The sequence below is a fragment of the Lynx rufus genome, unplaced genomic scaffold (genome assembly GCF_022079265.1).
Source record: "Lynx rufus isolate CCGP_SWC_20201006 ecotype Redwood Valley unplaced genomic scaffold, mLynRuf1.p SCAF_7, whole genome shotgun sequence".
NCBI classification, from domain to species: domain Eukaryota; kingdom Metazoa; phylum Chordata; class Mammalia; order Carnivora; family Felidae; genus Lynx; species Lynx rufus.
Window position 1 is genome coordinate 24,795,719 of NW_025814889.1, and position 16,768 is coordinate 24,812,486.

At 36.9% G+C, this 16,768-nt stretch overlaps 2 protein-coding genes across 4 annotated transcripts in view; one reads left to right on the plus strand and one right to left on the minus strand.

Annotated features, from left to right (window-relative positions):
• ACBD5 (acyl-CoA binding domain containing 5) overlaps positions 1–7,364 on the plus strand; it is a 69,233-nt gene extending 61,869 nt beyond the window's left edge. For all 3 annotated transcript variants that reach the window (XM_047065452.1, XM_047065447.1, XM_047065449.1), the window contains one exon: positions 5,519–7,364. In XM_047065452.1, the coding sequence (XP_046921408.1) occupies positions 5,519–5,558 (40 nt within the window). In that variant the 3' untranslated portion in view covers positions 5,559–7,364. The remainder of the gene's footprint in view (positions 1–5,518) is intronic.
• MASTL (microtubule associated serine/threonine kinase like) overlaps positions 1–16,768 on the minus strand; it is a 36,209-nt gene that overhangs the window by 1,838 nt on the left and 17,603 nt on the right. Inside the window, exons 5-11 of the mRNA XM_047065446.1 lie at positions 16,135–16,241; positions 15,537–15,687; positions 12,827–12,999; positions 8,942–10,090; positions 7,486–7,627; positions 2,070–2,183; positions 1,886–1,987 (exon numbers count right to left, since the gene is read on the minus strand). Of these exons, the coding sequence (XP_046921402.1) occupies positions 1,886–1,987; positions 2,070–2,183; positions 7,486–7,627; positions 8,942–10,090; positions 12,827–12,999; positions 15,537–15,687; positions 16,135–16,241 (1,938 nt within the window). The remainder of the gene's footprint in view (positions 1–1,885; positions 1,988–2,069; positions 2,184–7,485; positions 7,628–8,941; positions 10,091–12,826; positions 13,000–15,536; positions 15,688–16,134; positions 16,242–16,768) is intronic.

A 16,768-nucleotide genomic window follows, 5' to 3' on the forward strand; every position in this document is an offset into this window, starting at 1 on the left:
GACACAACCTTCCCTCTCCTCAACCCTTCACTTTGTAAGACAACAATAAAGATGTTGGCAAAAAATTAAGTGACCAGGCACCCAAGCGGCTCAGTCAGTTAAGTGTCCGACTTTAGCTCAGGTCATGATCTCACAGTTTGTGGGTTCAAGCCCTGCATCAGGTTCTGTGCCAACAGCTCAGAGCCTGGAGCCTGCTTTGGATTCTGTGTCTCCCTGTCTTCCTGCCCCTCCCCAGCTTGTGCTCTCTCTCTCAAAAATGAATGAACATTAAAAAATATAAAAAAAAAAATCAAGTGACAATTAAGGCATTACTTCAAAAAAAAAAAAAAAACAGCAACCAATTTAAGGAAAATACTGTGAGAAGACCACACAGACAAGAAATAATTATGTGTCTATATTGGGAATGATGAGTTGGGAAATCAGTATGTCTACAAGTTGGTTTTTCCCTAAACTAAAAGATTGGTAGGAAAACAATAAAATAGCAAAAATAATTCACATTTAGAGAATTTGTCTCTCAATTGTTCAAAATAAATGCCTGAGCATGGATTACTTTAGAGTTACTTAGCAGTAACTCTTAAACTGTATCTGGATGTGACAGGATGCTTTATGGCTCTCTCATCAACTGAACTCACTAAGGAATTCTAAGCCAGTTTAAGATGAACTCAACAAACAGTTGTTGAAACAACTGTTTCTAATCAAAGACTACTCCTGTCATCTGCTTCACTATGTAAATTGTTCATTAAACAAACGAACAAAAATCTGAGGTCATTGGTGCTGAGGATGCTGTTCTTCTGTCTCCACTTATTTTCACTTACTTTGTCCTTTGGGAAGCAAAATTACCCCAGTTGAGAACTGTTCTAAAGTAATTTTCAGAACTGAGGTTTCAAATGTCTGCACCCTCAGTTTACATAGGATTTTTCTCAAATCTCACTCTTCACAGAGGTCTTTCTGACCACTCTATCTAGAAAATCTCTTGTCAACACTTTGTATCTACTCACTTGCTTTATTTTTCTTTCCAGGACTCACTGCTAGATGGCATTATGTCATGGCTGTATCTGTTTACTTTTTGTCTTTCCACTAGAGAGTAAGTTCTACAAGCACATGAATTTTAGTCTGGTTCATCCCTGGGTGCAGCATTGCCTGGCACCTGAAAGTCACTCTATAGGATTTGTGAAATAAGTGAATAAACTGTTGATCTTATTTGAGGGAGCACCTAGAAGCTGTTGCAAATGACATATTACCAAAGCTCGTTTTTCTAAATACCTTACATCACATGGAAATGCATCTGAGGACATAACTGAAGACATAACAAACATATATACTTTGTTACAAAAAAGATTTTAAGGCAGGTGACATTAAATCTAATTTGAATCTCAATTGAAGCCAATGGGTTTTTGGTTTCAAAATTGGAATTTAATAACCCCTGCACTGGAAAAAACCATTGAATGGGCCACAAATGTATCAATTTTTCTTATTGGAGACAACCTGGCACCTAATACATTTGCCAGTCAATAATGATATCAGAAATGAAGCAGTATGAAATTACAGAAGAGAATTTTGATAAAAAAATATTTTCTGTATTTGTTGATGATTAACTTTATCAGGCTTTAAAAAAATCCTAAGACATTGACAAGATTGTTTTAAGATAATTGTTTGAGATTAATGAAATTCAGTGAGTGGACATCCTAACCTAATGCATTGAATTTTAATGTAGAACAAGGATCAATATATCAATGTATATCTAGCAGGCAAAAATAAACTGAAGACATTTTTTAAACCCAGTTAGCAGTCAGATTATTTGTAGTGTTGTACTAGAACTTGATATCATTACTACCATTCACCTGAAACAAATCAAGGCTAAGAGTTTATTAACATAAGACCTTACCTTTCATTCCAGCTCTCTTTGTATTATCAATAGTTAGAAGTATTTCTACTGCATTTTGAGCATTATCAGATAACTTTTCTTCACCTTCAGGCCATGGGATATCTACAAATACAAATAGCTTGTTGATCATTGTTCAAATAATACAGAGAGATAAATGCGTCTACCTTAACAGAAACAGAATCACCTCTTTTCAGAATATTCTGGAATACTTGTTGTGGTGTTTCATCATTGAAAGGAGGAATTCCTGTTAGAAATTCAAACAAGCAAACTCCAAGTGCCCACCAGTCTACTGCAGGACCTGGAATTTAGGAGGGATTAGTTGAACTTGCAAGCATTTTGTACAAATGTTTCATCAACTAAAACATCAATACATGGATATTTGGAAGAAATCAAGGCATTCATTTCCCTAAGGCTTTCTTCTAGCTTCATAAGGTGCAAAAACTCAAATTACTTTCATTTCAGTAACATGGCAATTACTTTACTTCTCTGTTTTCTAGGAAGTTTAGATTAGCAATTAACACAGCTCATTAAAGAAAAGTTAAAGCTATCTTTTGTCACTTACTAATAACTTCTGATATTCTGAATACTTAACATGTTCTAAATCTAAAGATTACTCTCAAAAATAGAGTACTTGTCAATTTCAAATTGGGGGACAATAACATTTAGATGATTCTGTACTCCACTTACTTCACATGGGGGTGAGATGAAGTAGCAACATTTATACTAATTGGAGGACAGCCTGGTTAACAAGGGAAAGCCTTCGTGTTTTAATGTAACCTTACTCCTTTGAAGAACGTAGAGGAACAAATTAGTTTAACAAAAAGTATTCACTTAAACTATGGCTTGCAGTGGTAATTAGGAAATAAGGTTTAATAAATAGGTAAAGCTGATTTCTAAATGAGATCTTTACTGGAAGCATCATTCATATACAAAGATTTTTTTTTAATTTTATTTTTTATTTTTTTAAATTTACATCCAAATTAGTTATCATATAGTGCAACAATGATTTCAGGAGTAGATTCTTTAGTGCCCCTTACCCATTTAGCTTATCCCCCCTCCACAACCCCTCCAGCAACCCTCAGTTTGTTCTCCATATTTATGAGTCTCTTCTGTTTTGTCCCCCTCCCTGTTTTTACATTATTTTATATACAAAGATGTTTTAAATGATTATTATAAATATGACCTTATAATCTGGTTTATACTTTTGTTTAGTCCTCTCTATGAAAAAGTGTTTCCTAAGCAAAGGTTAATTTCAGTCAAGAAATGACTATCTTCAATATAAATTTAAAATAGGAATTCTAATCTAGTACTAAATTTGCTTGGAAATTGCTCTTTAAATCCATTTCTCAAAATTCATTATTATGGTTAAGCAACTGCCACCATCCCATTTTCAAACAAGTAGGAAAGCACTGGGGAATCTGCCATTAGGAAAATAATTACATGCATTTAGAGTGCCTTTTTATTGCAAGCCACATAATCCTGTCTTCCCTAAGGAAAAAGTGATGAGAACCATCTATAGGCTTCCATTTCTATAATAACACTATAAAAACATACAAACCACCTCAGTTAGTAGCTCTTTTAAGCACCGCTGAAAAAGAATTATTCCAACAGATAGACACTATAACCAAATAACAGAAAAGTAGGGGAGAAGTCAGGGGAAAAAACATATGTTTTCATTATTTTACTTAGGTTAGAAATTAGAACCCTTTTCCCAGCTCAGCCAAAATGTACTCATGTCAAAAACATACATGATTTCTCCATGGATATGTCACACATACCCATATATTTGAGTCAAAGTCTAATAAGATCACATATTATGATAGGTATAGCAATTATAATATATACTGCTAGCCAGAGAAATAGAACAAACTTGTTTTACGCTATTGGTTTTCTAATTCGAAACCCACATCTGTAATTTGTACATTTGATATGGTTATACCTTTTTGTTTTCTAATAATAATGGAATTAAATAGTTAAGAAAATTCATGCCCTTTTGGAGGTGCTAATTTTCATATTTTTTATGAAGCCTATTTCCTGGGTGCAATAAGAGTCTGCATCTTCACACTCTGCTACTTTTACAAGTTACTTTAAAAATGCATCATGCCTATATTTGCTTTCACAGAGAAGAGCAGTCTCTCTGGATGTCTTACTGCTCAGAAGACAGAATGCAGTTTATTTTTATATTTACTAAATGAGGTGAAAGAAAAAAAAATTTTCTCTGCAATGTGATCTAGTTATACTTTGACTGTTCAGTTTAATTTGCTTTGCCATATTACTTTACAGAGAAGTTCACTCACCAGAAGTCTGAAATCCTGCACCAAAGAAAAGAGTAATTAGGTACACTGTATTAAAACTGAGTTCATTCTCACATTATTCATTTGGACTAGATATAAGTATTGTGCCAGATACAAGGGACACAAAGATGAATAAGAAAGATAACTTTTCCCAAGAAGAAAACCTACTCTGGGGAGAGACGAAAATAGATAAATTTGACACGATGTTAAGAGACATGAAACAAAAATATGCACAAGAAGCTATGGGAAACTCAGCCAGGAGTTCCAAAGTCCTTGGTGGAAGGAGAAGACCATGGAGGACATCAGAGGAGTCTTAGCTGTCCTCAGCACGATGTTTAGAAACAGAGAGGTCAATATAAGAAACAGAATTGCTGTAGTGACTGCTCGTGGGGCCTGCGATTTGGGAAAGAGATATAGTCATTTTTTTTTTTAATTATAAATTGCTTTGTATTATTTGCTATTTTAAAAACTGTGGACCAAATTACCTTTATAGGAAATGAAAATCTTAAAATCTATCACTAGATAGCTGAGGTAACTAGATCCTCCCACTAAAACAGTGGCAGGATCCTATAAAGCAAACCTTTCAATTTGAAGCTTACCTTCATACCGGATCCTAGATAGAGAAAATGCAGATTACAGGAAATGAGTTGGCAAACCTGTGACTTAGCAATACGGGCACTGTACAAAGTCAGTTAAATGCCCAGAGGAACTTAGTTGCTCTGGCCAGTAATGGGGAATACGGAAGGTCTCTCCTTTCAGCATCACAGAGATTGTTAACAGTGTTAGTTGAGTGCTAACCCAGGAATCCTTCTGGAGTGCTATGTAGAAGGAGAACACAGACTCAAGTGTTAAGAAATTTTCATAAGCTTTTGCAGTGGAGACAAATATAATAACATAGGTAAAATGACATAAGCTGACATTAAACAGTGTATAAAAAAGTGATATAAAAGTGAACAGCTACTTCCCCATAACTGACCAAGGATGCTTTGTGGAAGAGGTAACATTTGAACAGGTGATGAGATGAGACGAAATTTGATGGGAAGATGATGGGGTTCTGGCTTTTCTCAACTAAGGGAAAATACTTGCACAAGATAAGGAAAAGCTGAAGAAAGATGAGTCTAAGAAGCAGAATGAGAACATAAGGCTTATAATGAGATTCTTTTGAATCTGCTGGCACCTCGATCTTGAACTTCCCACACTCTGGAACTGTGTGTGAGGAATACATTTTTGTTGTTTATAGAAGGAAAAGAAACAGAGAGAGATTCTTTGAGAGATGAGGCTAGTACAAGAGCTTAGAGCCTCCAATGCCATGATCAATAATCTGGATTTTATTTTGCAGGTGGGACGGAGCCACCATGGTTTTTGAAGGAGAGAAGTAGCCTGACCATTTTATGTCTTAAGAGGGAAAATCTGGTGGCAGTGATTATAGACAACAGAATGAAGTTGATGGTCCAGGAAGAGAGCTAGTAAATTAATGAAAAGGGAAAGAGGAGTTTCTTACAGAGGATAGTGACAGAGATGAAAAAGTGAGAAGAAATTCTGCAGGGACAGTATTGGCTGGACTTACCTGCCTGAATGTAGGGGCAAGGTCTGTGCTATCAGGAAGGTGGTGGAATTGAGAGAGGGAACAGAGGAAGAGCAAGCTGGACAAGTCCCATTCTGACATACAGCTGGCCAGTGGAAAGCTGAGTAGGTACTTTGTCCATGTGTCTGCTGCCTAAAGAAAGTCGGGATTAGAGCTGGATATTTAGGAAGCATCAGCAAGGACATGAGCACTGAAGTCATGGGAGATAGGAGATTAACAGGAAGTAGGTGTAGGGAAAAAAGGGTAAGTAAAGAGCAGGATTGTGAAGAAGAATCTCCATGTTTGGAAGAGCTGAAGAGCAGAGGAGTAGCAACAAAGTAGTGAGAATGAGAAGAAGCCGGTATATCTGACAAGAACAACATCACTGAGGACTGTTAACAACGAAGTGTCAGTGACAGGCGCCTGACTGGCTCAGTCCATAGAGTATGCAACTCTTGACCTCGAGGTTGTAAGTTCAAGCCCCACGTTGGGTGCACAGTTTATTTAAAAATAAAAATCTTAAAAAAAAAAAAAAGAAACAGTGTCAGTTAAATGGAAGGATAACAGTCAGATTGCCAGAGCAAAAAAATATCAGGCAAAGAAAAGAGGCAACCTTTGAGAAGGGAGATGGTGAGGGGAACAAGGTTGGAAATTATTTTCATGCTAAGGAGAAAGGCAACACAGGAATAAAAATAGAAGGGGTGGAGGGGGTGTGGGGAAGATGAGACAGTTGATCACCAAAGGAACCCAAAGAAAAGGGAAGCAATTGATAATATCAAGGTGCTCACATTATGGACTGAACTATTTTGCTCTGAGAAAAGACATGTTGAAGTCTTAGTCCTGAGGTCCTTGGAACGTGCCATTTGGAAATATGGTACTGGCACTTATAATTAGGTAGGTTAAGATGAGCTCATACTGGAGTAGGGTGGGCCCCTAAGCCAATGTGACTAGTGTCCTTATAAAAACACAGCCACGTGACCATGGAGAAACAGGGAGAGCAGCATATGAAGAGGGATGGTTTCAGTGTGGCACCTGCAAGCCAAGGAACGCCAAAGACTGCAGGCAAACCACCGGAAGCTAGAAGGGGTGGGGTAGTTCCTTCACACCTCTTGGAGGGCGCATGGTCCTGCCCACACCTTGATTTCACACTTCCAGCTTCCAGAACTGTCAGACAGGAAGTTCCTGTCGTTTTGAACCATCGGTTTGTGGCACTTTGTTACAATGGTCCTAGGAAACCAATATAGTTGGTTCCAGAATGCAGGAAGGGAACGTTCTTCAGAGAGCAAAGGGGAAAAAGAGAGGCTAAGTAAAAATGCCATCCTGTCTTCCTAGGCTGCATCCAGAAGACAGCTCATTTCTGGCTTGACCTTTGTGGTAAGGGAGGAATAAGTGAAGGTAAGCTCTAATCAGGCTGCCGACTGAAGTTTAGGCCCGACTTTGTATTCCTGAGCCAAAACTGGAACAGACCTGAGAAGACATTTAGAGTGAAGATAATAGAGCAGGTGGACGGTAGGGTTTCTCTGGATCACTGAGACTGAAACGGAAGGCAAAGAACAAATGGCTGCATGTCTTCTTTTACCATAATAAATAAATGCCATATTTATGAGAAAAGAGCATCACATGAGTTCATTTTCTTTTAACTCTCGGGATTCCAAGTACCAAAGAAATTTAAAACAATTTTTCCTCAAAAGAAAACGTAAAGATAGAGAACACTTCAAAAACTCAAGATATGGAAGACTTACCATGGGCCCTGCCCAGTAACAGCTCAGGTGCAAGGTAGTCTGGGGTTCCAAGAATTCGTCCATCATCCACTGGGGCTGCCCCTCGCCTCACACTCTTTGGAGTTCGGTATGGAGTTCCTGATTTGATCTGATTTGGGGTATGCTAATTTAAAAAGAATTTAATAGACAATAAATATCTCCATTCCTTTTACAGAGAACAGAATTGCTAAAACAAAAGCAAAGCTAGGCTGTTGGGCATAAGAGATATACTCAAATTCTTGATCAGTTTTGAACAGTCCTGAAAGCTGGTGAAATTCAATAGTTTAGATAACACCAATTATTTCAGTAAGATCAGGATATGCAAGACATAATGAAAAAATCCACAAGAAAAAAAATTTTTAATATGTATTTATTTTTGAGAGAGACAGAGAGACAGTGTGAGCAGGGAAGGGGCACAGAGAGAGGGAGACACAGAATCCGAAACAGGCTCCAGGATCTGAGCTGTCAGCACAGAGCCCGATGCGGGGCTCGAACTTACAAGCCATGAGATCGTGACCTGAGCTGAAGTCGGACGCCCAAATGACTGAGCCACCCAGGGGCCCCAAGAAAAATTTCTTGATAGCATGGATTAATACAAACTTAAGAACAGTCACTGAGGGACAGTGCAACAAATAGGTCATGATCTCACGGTTTCTGGGTTTGAGCCCCATGTCGGGTTCTGTGCTGACAGTTTGGAGGCTGACAGCCTACTTCTGGTTCTGTGAGTCGTCTTCTCTCTCTGCCCCTCCCCTGCTCACACACTCTCTCTCTGTCTCAAAAATAAATCAAAAATTAAAAAAGAAAAAAAGATATTGTTATCTCACAAGGACTCTGTGAGACCAGCGGGACAGGTTATCAGCATATTCTACAGACAGATAAACACGCTCTGAGGGAAAGGGATTGCTAAGTCACTAAGTTCTGAATAGGCAACCTGAGTCTTGTGACCCTAATTCAGGGTTTGCACTTTCTATTTTATGATCTCTCTCCAAAGGAAGAAAAAAAAATGAAACTTTGGGTTTAAGATAAAAGTTTAGAAAACACAAACAACATAAGATTGGTAATATATATTTTCAACTTGTTTCTATAAAGAAAAGAGATTGTCTATGAAGATCCTTAGAAGGCAGCAAGGTAGAGTGGACTCTATATTGTACCTCAGAGTTGCTGCCATCAGGTGAAAATATGTGACTGTAAATATGTAAACATGTGATTGGAAATATGTGAAAGTCTAGAGAGCAGATGGAGGAGCTGTATTTAAGAATAAAATTACTACCAGCTTTACCTTTATGCATCAAAACCTCCAACAATCAATCCATAGATTCCCAATAAGCAGAACAGAATTCTATGGTAAATCTCATACAATCCAGGTGAGAGGCAAGTATCTGGCTTTAATAGTTTGTTATAAAGTCTAAACACAAAGTGTTAAAAAGTTATAACATACCTGATATGGCATATAGGATGTTCCTTTTTGAGTAGGGGTTATAGCCATGGGATATGAATCACTATAAACACAGGAAATATCCATTGCGTCTAAAGAGGTTATGCTCATTTTGGATGGTTCTGAGTTACTGGATGCATTAATAGGACTGTTAAAACTTCGAAAAGCTACAGCATTTCTTTTAGATACGGTTAATGTTTTCAACACTTCCGAAGATGGAGCTAACATTTTTTGGCTACTGCCTTGGACAGCAGGATTCTCATCACTTTTTGGCAAGGTACTTTCTTGCCAGCTGGGTGATACCATAAGTAGACCTTCAATGTTTGATTCTTCAAAAGAGGATTCTTTGATGCTTTTATCTGGATCTAAGGACTGCCTTTCTAAAGAATTTTCCATTATAGAAATTCCTGGAAAAGATGAATCGGAGTCCATACAAATACTTTTAGAAGCTCTCTCATCATCAGAACATAGAAAACTAGAATTTAAGTGCTCCTTCTTACTATTCTTGTCACAATCTTCATCTAGTTCACACATAAGGTTTTTTGCTATCATTGGGATAGGTGATTTTTCTGGTGTTTGTTGTTTATCAATGAAAGAATTGACCACGTTCTCCTTATTAGCACAGTCATTTTGCTGACCTCTACGTACTGATAGCTTAAGGTCTTGGACTTCAGTTGTTAAGCCTGTCCTTTGATTTATACAACCATCACTCATTTCATTACTCCCCTTAAGCTCTATACAATTTTTTTTATTCTGTATAATATTCTGACAAGGACTAGAGTCAACTAACTCAAAATTTCTTTTAAAACCTCTCTTCCCAAGGTGCTCTTCAGTCATATCGCCAGAATCCACAGCCCATGGATCTGACTGATGAAAAGCAGGCTGTGTTTTGTCAGTGGCCATGTTAATGTTATTTATATCCAGTTCTCTTGCTTCCCAAGAAACTTCCCCAGGGAAGCATTTTTTAGCAGAGTTTACACAAGAGTTTCCAGTCGCAGGGATGGTACCACTGTTATGAATGGGAGAAAGGGCTAACTCAAGATCCTTTTTATTGAAACCTTTGGTCTCGATGGCATTGGTAGATTTTGTACACAAAGGCTTTTCTATTATATTCCAACTCATCATTGTAGAGCCCAGTGCATCATCACTTTCCTGAGAGGGAGGAAAAAACACCGTTTTAGTTGTATAAAACTGAGATTCTTGAACCTTTCAAACCTGTTGACTTAGGTGGAATAAATGACCCCATAAACTATTATGCTACCTATTCCCACTTTCCAATGGAACCAAAAAACAATGATAAAAGAAAATTAGAAAACAATATAAACAATTATAGCATGTATTTATATATATTTTGAGTAAAACACTAGTCTAAAATTCAAATTAACTACAGTGTGTATTATAATTTAATATGTATTTGTATATTATTTTGGTCTTCTGTAACACATATTTGATACAAATTATTTAAGTAGGACAAATTAATAGGCAACATTTTCAGGCAAAATTAAGGGAAAATTGAGGCAAAACTGAGGGTAAGATTACATTATGTATATATCTGCTTGGCAACAGCGGTATAGATGATTCTGTTTTGAATTATAAAATGCACAGGACTTAAGACATAGTTAATAGAAAATCATAGGCAAAGATTTTGTTAATGTAAACATATATCACTTTGTACAAGTATAATAAAACCAAGCTGACAAAGATGAAGCTAAACTAATAATTTCTAATCAAAACCCCAAAATAACAGGAATTAGAATTCACTGTCAACAAGATGAAATGATCTTGCATTAATAACAAAATACTTTTCGTAAAATCTGTTTGAATTCCAACTATCTGCAAGTGCTCTTGTATGATGATCAGAGCTTTGTACAAAATATTATAAACTGGTACATGGTATTCAGGAGTTTTACAAGATTACTCAATTACAGTGTCTTTAGTAAAAAGTACTGCCTGCTTTTGGTATGTGAAAATCAAACTTTATTAACTTACTTAGTACTAATGAGTGCATGATCATGAACAAAAATAACAAAAATCCCTAAATTACAACTCCTAGATCTGCAAGATCATCCAAAGATTAGCACAGGGTTTATCAGGATTCCCTTGTGGTCCATGGTCACTCTTCTGTTTATAACTTTTTTTTTTTGAGAGATCGATCAAGGCGGGTAGGGGCAGAGTAAGAAGCAGAAAGGGAATCCCAAGCATGCTCCATGCCCAGTGCAGAGCCTGATGCAGGGATAGATCTCATGACTGGTGAGATCACAACCTAAGCCAAAATCAAGAGTAAGATGCTTAACCAACTGAGCCACTCAGATACCCCTCTCTGTTCATAACTTGAGAAAGACTGCTATAATCTAATCACTGCATTCCCCAAGTATGCAGAAGTGGGAGGAAGAAGGTAAACCTGTGTATAGTTTGAAATATTATACAATATACTTTTTTGAATAGGAAGAGGTGAATTAACAGTATTAGGAATGGAAATCTGTTTATCCTGTAGCATATATTACCTATAGAGCACCCTATAAGAGGAGATTGAGAAAAATAATTTGACCTTACTTCTAGAATACAAATATCCAATAATGAAGAAAACTATATTACTGAGAATAAGGGACAAATACAATCTAAATTATTTACTCAAATTGAAGGTTTATTCTTTATTATCATTATTCTAATCTAACATTATTTCATCTGTACTCTATGAAGGATACTTTATTATAATTTAAAACTTTAGGATCTCTCAGCTTTAATACTTATTGGCTTTAATGGCTTAAAAAAGGCAAGAACAGAAATATATACATGAAGTAAAATAATTTTAAGTGACTCCATTCACTTAGCAAGCAATTTCCTGAGAATAAAAACTTTTTTTTTTTTTTTTTTTTTTTGAGAGAGAGAGAGAGAGAGAGAGCACGAGCAGGGGAGAGGGGCAGAGGGAGAGAGAGAATTCTAAGCAGGTTCCACGCTCAGTATGGAGCTAGATATGGGGCTTGATCCCATGACCCTGGGATCATGATCTGAGCTGAAATCAAGAGTGAGATGCTCGGGGCGCCTGGGTGGCGCAGTCGGTTAAGCGTCCGACTTCAGCCAGGTCACGATCTCGTGGTCCGTGAGTTCGAGCCCCGCGTCGGGCTCTGGGCTGATGGCTCAGAGCCTGGAGCCTGTTTCCAGTTCTGTGTCTCCCTCTCTCTCTGCCCCTCCCCCATTCATGCTCTGTCTCTCTCTGTCCCAAAAATAAATAAACGTTGAAAAAAAATTTTTTTAATAAAAAAAAAAAAAAAAAAAAAGAGTGAGCTGCTCAGCAGACTGAGCCAACCAGGTGCCCCTAAAATAAATACTCTTTTTTTTTTTCAATATATGAAATTTATTGTCAAGTTGGTTTCCACACAACACCCAGTGCTCATCCCAAAAGGTGCCCTCCTCAATACCCAAATAAATACTCTTAAAGGCACACCTGCATTACCTTTGTAGTCTAAAAGTTATTTCTGATCCAGAAGAGTTACCATTCCACTAAATGAGAAACTGGCAGAAAACAGTGTAGAAGGAAGTAATATAAGTTTTAAAATAAGACTTAAAAAAAAAGTACAACAAGCTAGTCATGGTAGGGAATTAAAAAAGAAAAAGAAGCCCATCTAGATGCCTATGAGCCAAACATTTACTATCAATTGTCTACAAACTTGTTATATATTATTAATCATGAATAATTCCATACTTGAATGAGAAGTGAAATATTTAAAAATAATTTGACAGAATATACAGGAAAACGAAGACTACTTTGACTGCTGTTCATGTAACAGTTTCATTTCCTTACAGAATTTACATGAAAAAGTGTAAGGTGTCTCTATCATCAATGGGACGTACAAAACTGGCTTGGGTTCAGATAAATGGCACTCTCACCTGGCAATCCTTTTCCCATGTGGGACTGCTGTGGCACTCAGACTCCACACTGGACGCAAAGGTGTGAGACTGGCTGCTGGCACTTGACGTAGCCAGCCTTCTCCTGGATTGCAGGAGATTGGAAGTTAGGCACTTCACAGGCATCCCAGGATTGGCAGCAACTGTTTCAAGACCTATAAGGAAGAGAAAATATTGGATCTTATGTCACAGCTTTCTGAGTTCCTCACTGAACTTGAAACTTTACAGAAAATTAGGCAGAGTATTAAGTACGGCACACCAGAACTCTTTTTGTATAAACATTATCCAAACCACAAGGATGGCTCAGGTGTTTTTGGCACACAAGTACCAATCAATGTTTAGGGGGAAAAAAAACCCTCAATATTCACAAGTGAAAATCAGGACAAAAGAATTAAGTTGTAATTAGGAGGAAATCCATTTTGAATATCCATTATCCAATTTGAAACTCTTCTTGATAAAGGAGCATTACTGATGTTCTATATCCAGGTATGATTTAAGATTGGAATGTGACTAAATTTACTCAGTTCAATTTGTATTTAATTAAATGAGGTTTATGTGCGTACAAGTATGAATTACACACATCCATAAGGGATTTTCTTTTAATACTACTGGGTACAAGTAACAGTGAACTAGCTGACAGCAAACCAGTACAAGATAGCAGCATCCTCTACATGACACGTGCTCCTTATTTATATTATGATGCTAAATTTGTGGTTCCTTAATTTATAATGAGACATGATAAGCAATTATGCTTTTATTATATGTACATACACAGATTTTCTGTGTATATAAAAAGATATATATTATATATACATGTGTACACACACACACACACACACACACACATATCTTTTCTCTTTCCCAAAGAGGGTGAACATGACAAGTAAATTCTTACAGTTTTTTTGATTTAACAAATCTTGGCACCTTAAAACTAGAAGTTGAATATCAATGTCCATCTAAAACAACGGTATTTTTGGTACATAAACCCTCTCAATGAAACTCCTGAAACTCCTTGGACCCTGACCTTGATATTTGACTAAACTGCTCAGCTGCCTTTCCTCAGTAATGTGGGAATTTGTGTCTACCCCAATGCCAAGTGCATACTGTGTATTTGCTAATGAGTTCTTTCTGGATCACTGATATGATCAGACCATTCCTTTCTTTGGAACTCTTGATGACTCCCTGTTTCTACAGCTTAAATTCTAGGTCCCCTGTAATGATACTTGATCCTTCCCATCTATCTGCTAAGTTTCCTTTCCCATTGCACGTGCTTCTGCATTCTCACATAGCGCATTTAGTCCCCATTATCTGAAGATGGAATACTTCCAAGTGTCCGTGCCTTTGCTCATGCCTCTATCTGAAATGCCCTTTTCCAATATACTTGGAGCTATTGCTATATCTTTATTGAAAACCCATTCCTGATTTTTCCGGTTAGCACTTAACACTTTCTGTGTTGCATCACAGTATCCTTCTTACGGATTTTATTTTATAGGATTGCTATTGTTATCCCTTTGTATCTATAATCAACCAAACTTACAAGTTCTTTTGAGGCAAGGAATTCTCTTACTCATCTTGATATCCACTCAGTGACCAGCATGGTGCCTTGCCCCGATCTAGTTCTGACTAGAGTAAGAAACGACTAAGGGAGAAGCAATTATTTTCACTTCAAAATAAGGCTATAGTAACATTGGCATATTCTGTATTTTAGTAGTTTTGCGCTTATCAAAGCTATAAATATATATTTTCAGCCATTTTGATTTCCACAGAAGTGATTTTGACAGAAGAAACAAGATTCCATGAATTTGGAAGAAAGGGTCAGTGGACAGAAAATTGTATTTGCAATCAGGACTTGGCTAACCCACTTACTAGTGTGTAAATTAAACATTTTCAAACATTAGCTTTCTCATTTGTAAGTGACATATCCTAGATATGTAAAGATTTGAGGACTAAATTCAAAATGAGGCAACATCCATGAAAACATGTATTCCCAAGATGAAGAACATGAGTGCCGAGAACTAAAACATCCAGTGTTGCTAAGTTATAGAAGGTAAAGTTAAGTGCAATAAAATGCCCCATTCTCTTCCTCTACTACCTTTGTTTTTTATTGTGTGCTAATGAAAAAATTTTATCTTTGCTTCAACTATTTTATTTCAAAATCTTTTGAAAATCATTTTATAAAGACACACAATATTACAGGTACTACATCTTGTTTATATAAGATTTCCAATGACCCAGTACAGTGAAATTTACCTGATAATCATTCTAATACTATGCTAATTGATGAATATCTCATTAGCTAGATAATTTATCCTGTTGACTTAAAGATCTGCAATAGGGGCGCCTGGCTGGCTCAGTCAGTAGAGCATGTTACTCTTGATCTCAGTGTTAAGTTCCAGCCCTATGTTGGGTGTAGAGATTACTTAAAATCTTCTTTAAAAAAAAAAAAATATGTATATATATATAAATATAAATATATATGTATATATATATAAATATATATGTGTGTGTATATATATATATATATATGACAATCTGTGTCAGAAATGGCATTAACATGAGGAAATATAGGAATGCCCCAGCCTGTTCAAGAATTTGCATTTCAAACTCATATTGGAAATTAAAAAATTTAAAAACATGTTGTTCCTCAAAAGACACACTTAATGGAATAAACTACCTTTTCTTTTATACTCACATGAGTTTAGTAGTTTGCTACAATAAGGAGTAGTATCCTTGTTATCTACAGACATAGGACAAATTAGTCCTTGAGAAAGCTGTGATGTTTCAGATACATGGGTTGAAAGAATATTTGCAGAGTCTTTGTTGTTTTCTGCAACTGGTGTGTACTATTAAAGAGAGAAAAACAAAAACAAATGCTAAGATTTATCTCCACAAAAACACCACCTAAATACATAGACTGTTATACCACCTAAGTAGATAATGTGAAAGTAACTCAATATGCTTGATATTTAAATTTATTTTGATCAGGGGCACCTGGGTGGCTCAGTTGGTACAGCATCTGACTTCGGCTCAGGTCATGATCTCATAGCACATGAGTTCCAGCCCCACGTCTGTCTGTGTGCCAACAGCTCAGGGCCTGGAGCCTGCTTCGGATTCTGTGTCTCCCTCTCTGCCCCTCCCCCACTCATGCTCTGTCTCCCTCTCTCTCAGAAATCAATAATAAACATTAAAAAAATAAAAGAAATAAATTTATTTTGATAACTTATTAAAAAAAAAAGATTTAAAACTTTAAATGGGCATGTTATGTGAGTTTTTTCTAATTAAGTACTTACAAATCCCAAAGAGCTGATGAGAGATAACACCTGTCCTGGGGTTCTTGAATAATCTTGTCTAGGTTTAGCCATTGATGGTGTTGTAAGGATATCCATCATATTGATATCTATGTATGGAAAAAAAAGTATATGAAATTCTTTAAAAACTTCAATGTCACTGACTTACTAGTCAATAATCATCTCTTCTGAACTTTGTTGCCCTTTCCACATTAACGTTATCTATAAAATTAGCTTGAGTAAGATGAACATATCCAGTGAAGCCACCATGCCGTAAACATATACAACCAAGCAGACAGAGAAAGACTAATACTGTATGATCTCTCTTATATATGGAATCTTAAGAAAACAAAACAAAACCAAGCTCACAGATACAGAGAACAGATTGGTGGATGCCACAGGCAGGGGCAGGGGGTAGAAGAAATGGATGAAGGGGGTCAAATACAAAATTTTAAGAGATAAATATTTATTAAAAAAAAAAAAAGGGGGGCGCCTGGGTGGCGCAGTCGGTTGAGCGTCCGACTTCAGCCAGGTCACGATCTCGCGGTCCGTGAGTTCGAGCCCCGCGTCGGGCTCTGGGCTGATGGCTCAGAGCCTGGAGCCTGCTTCCGATTCTGTGTCTCCCTCTCTCTCTGCC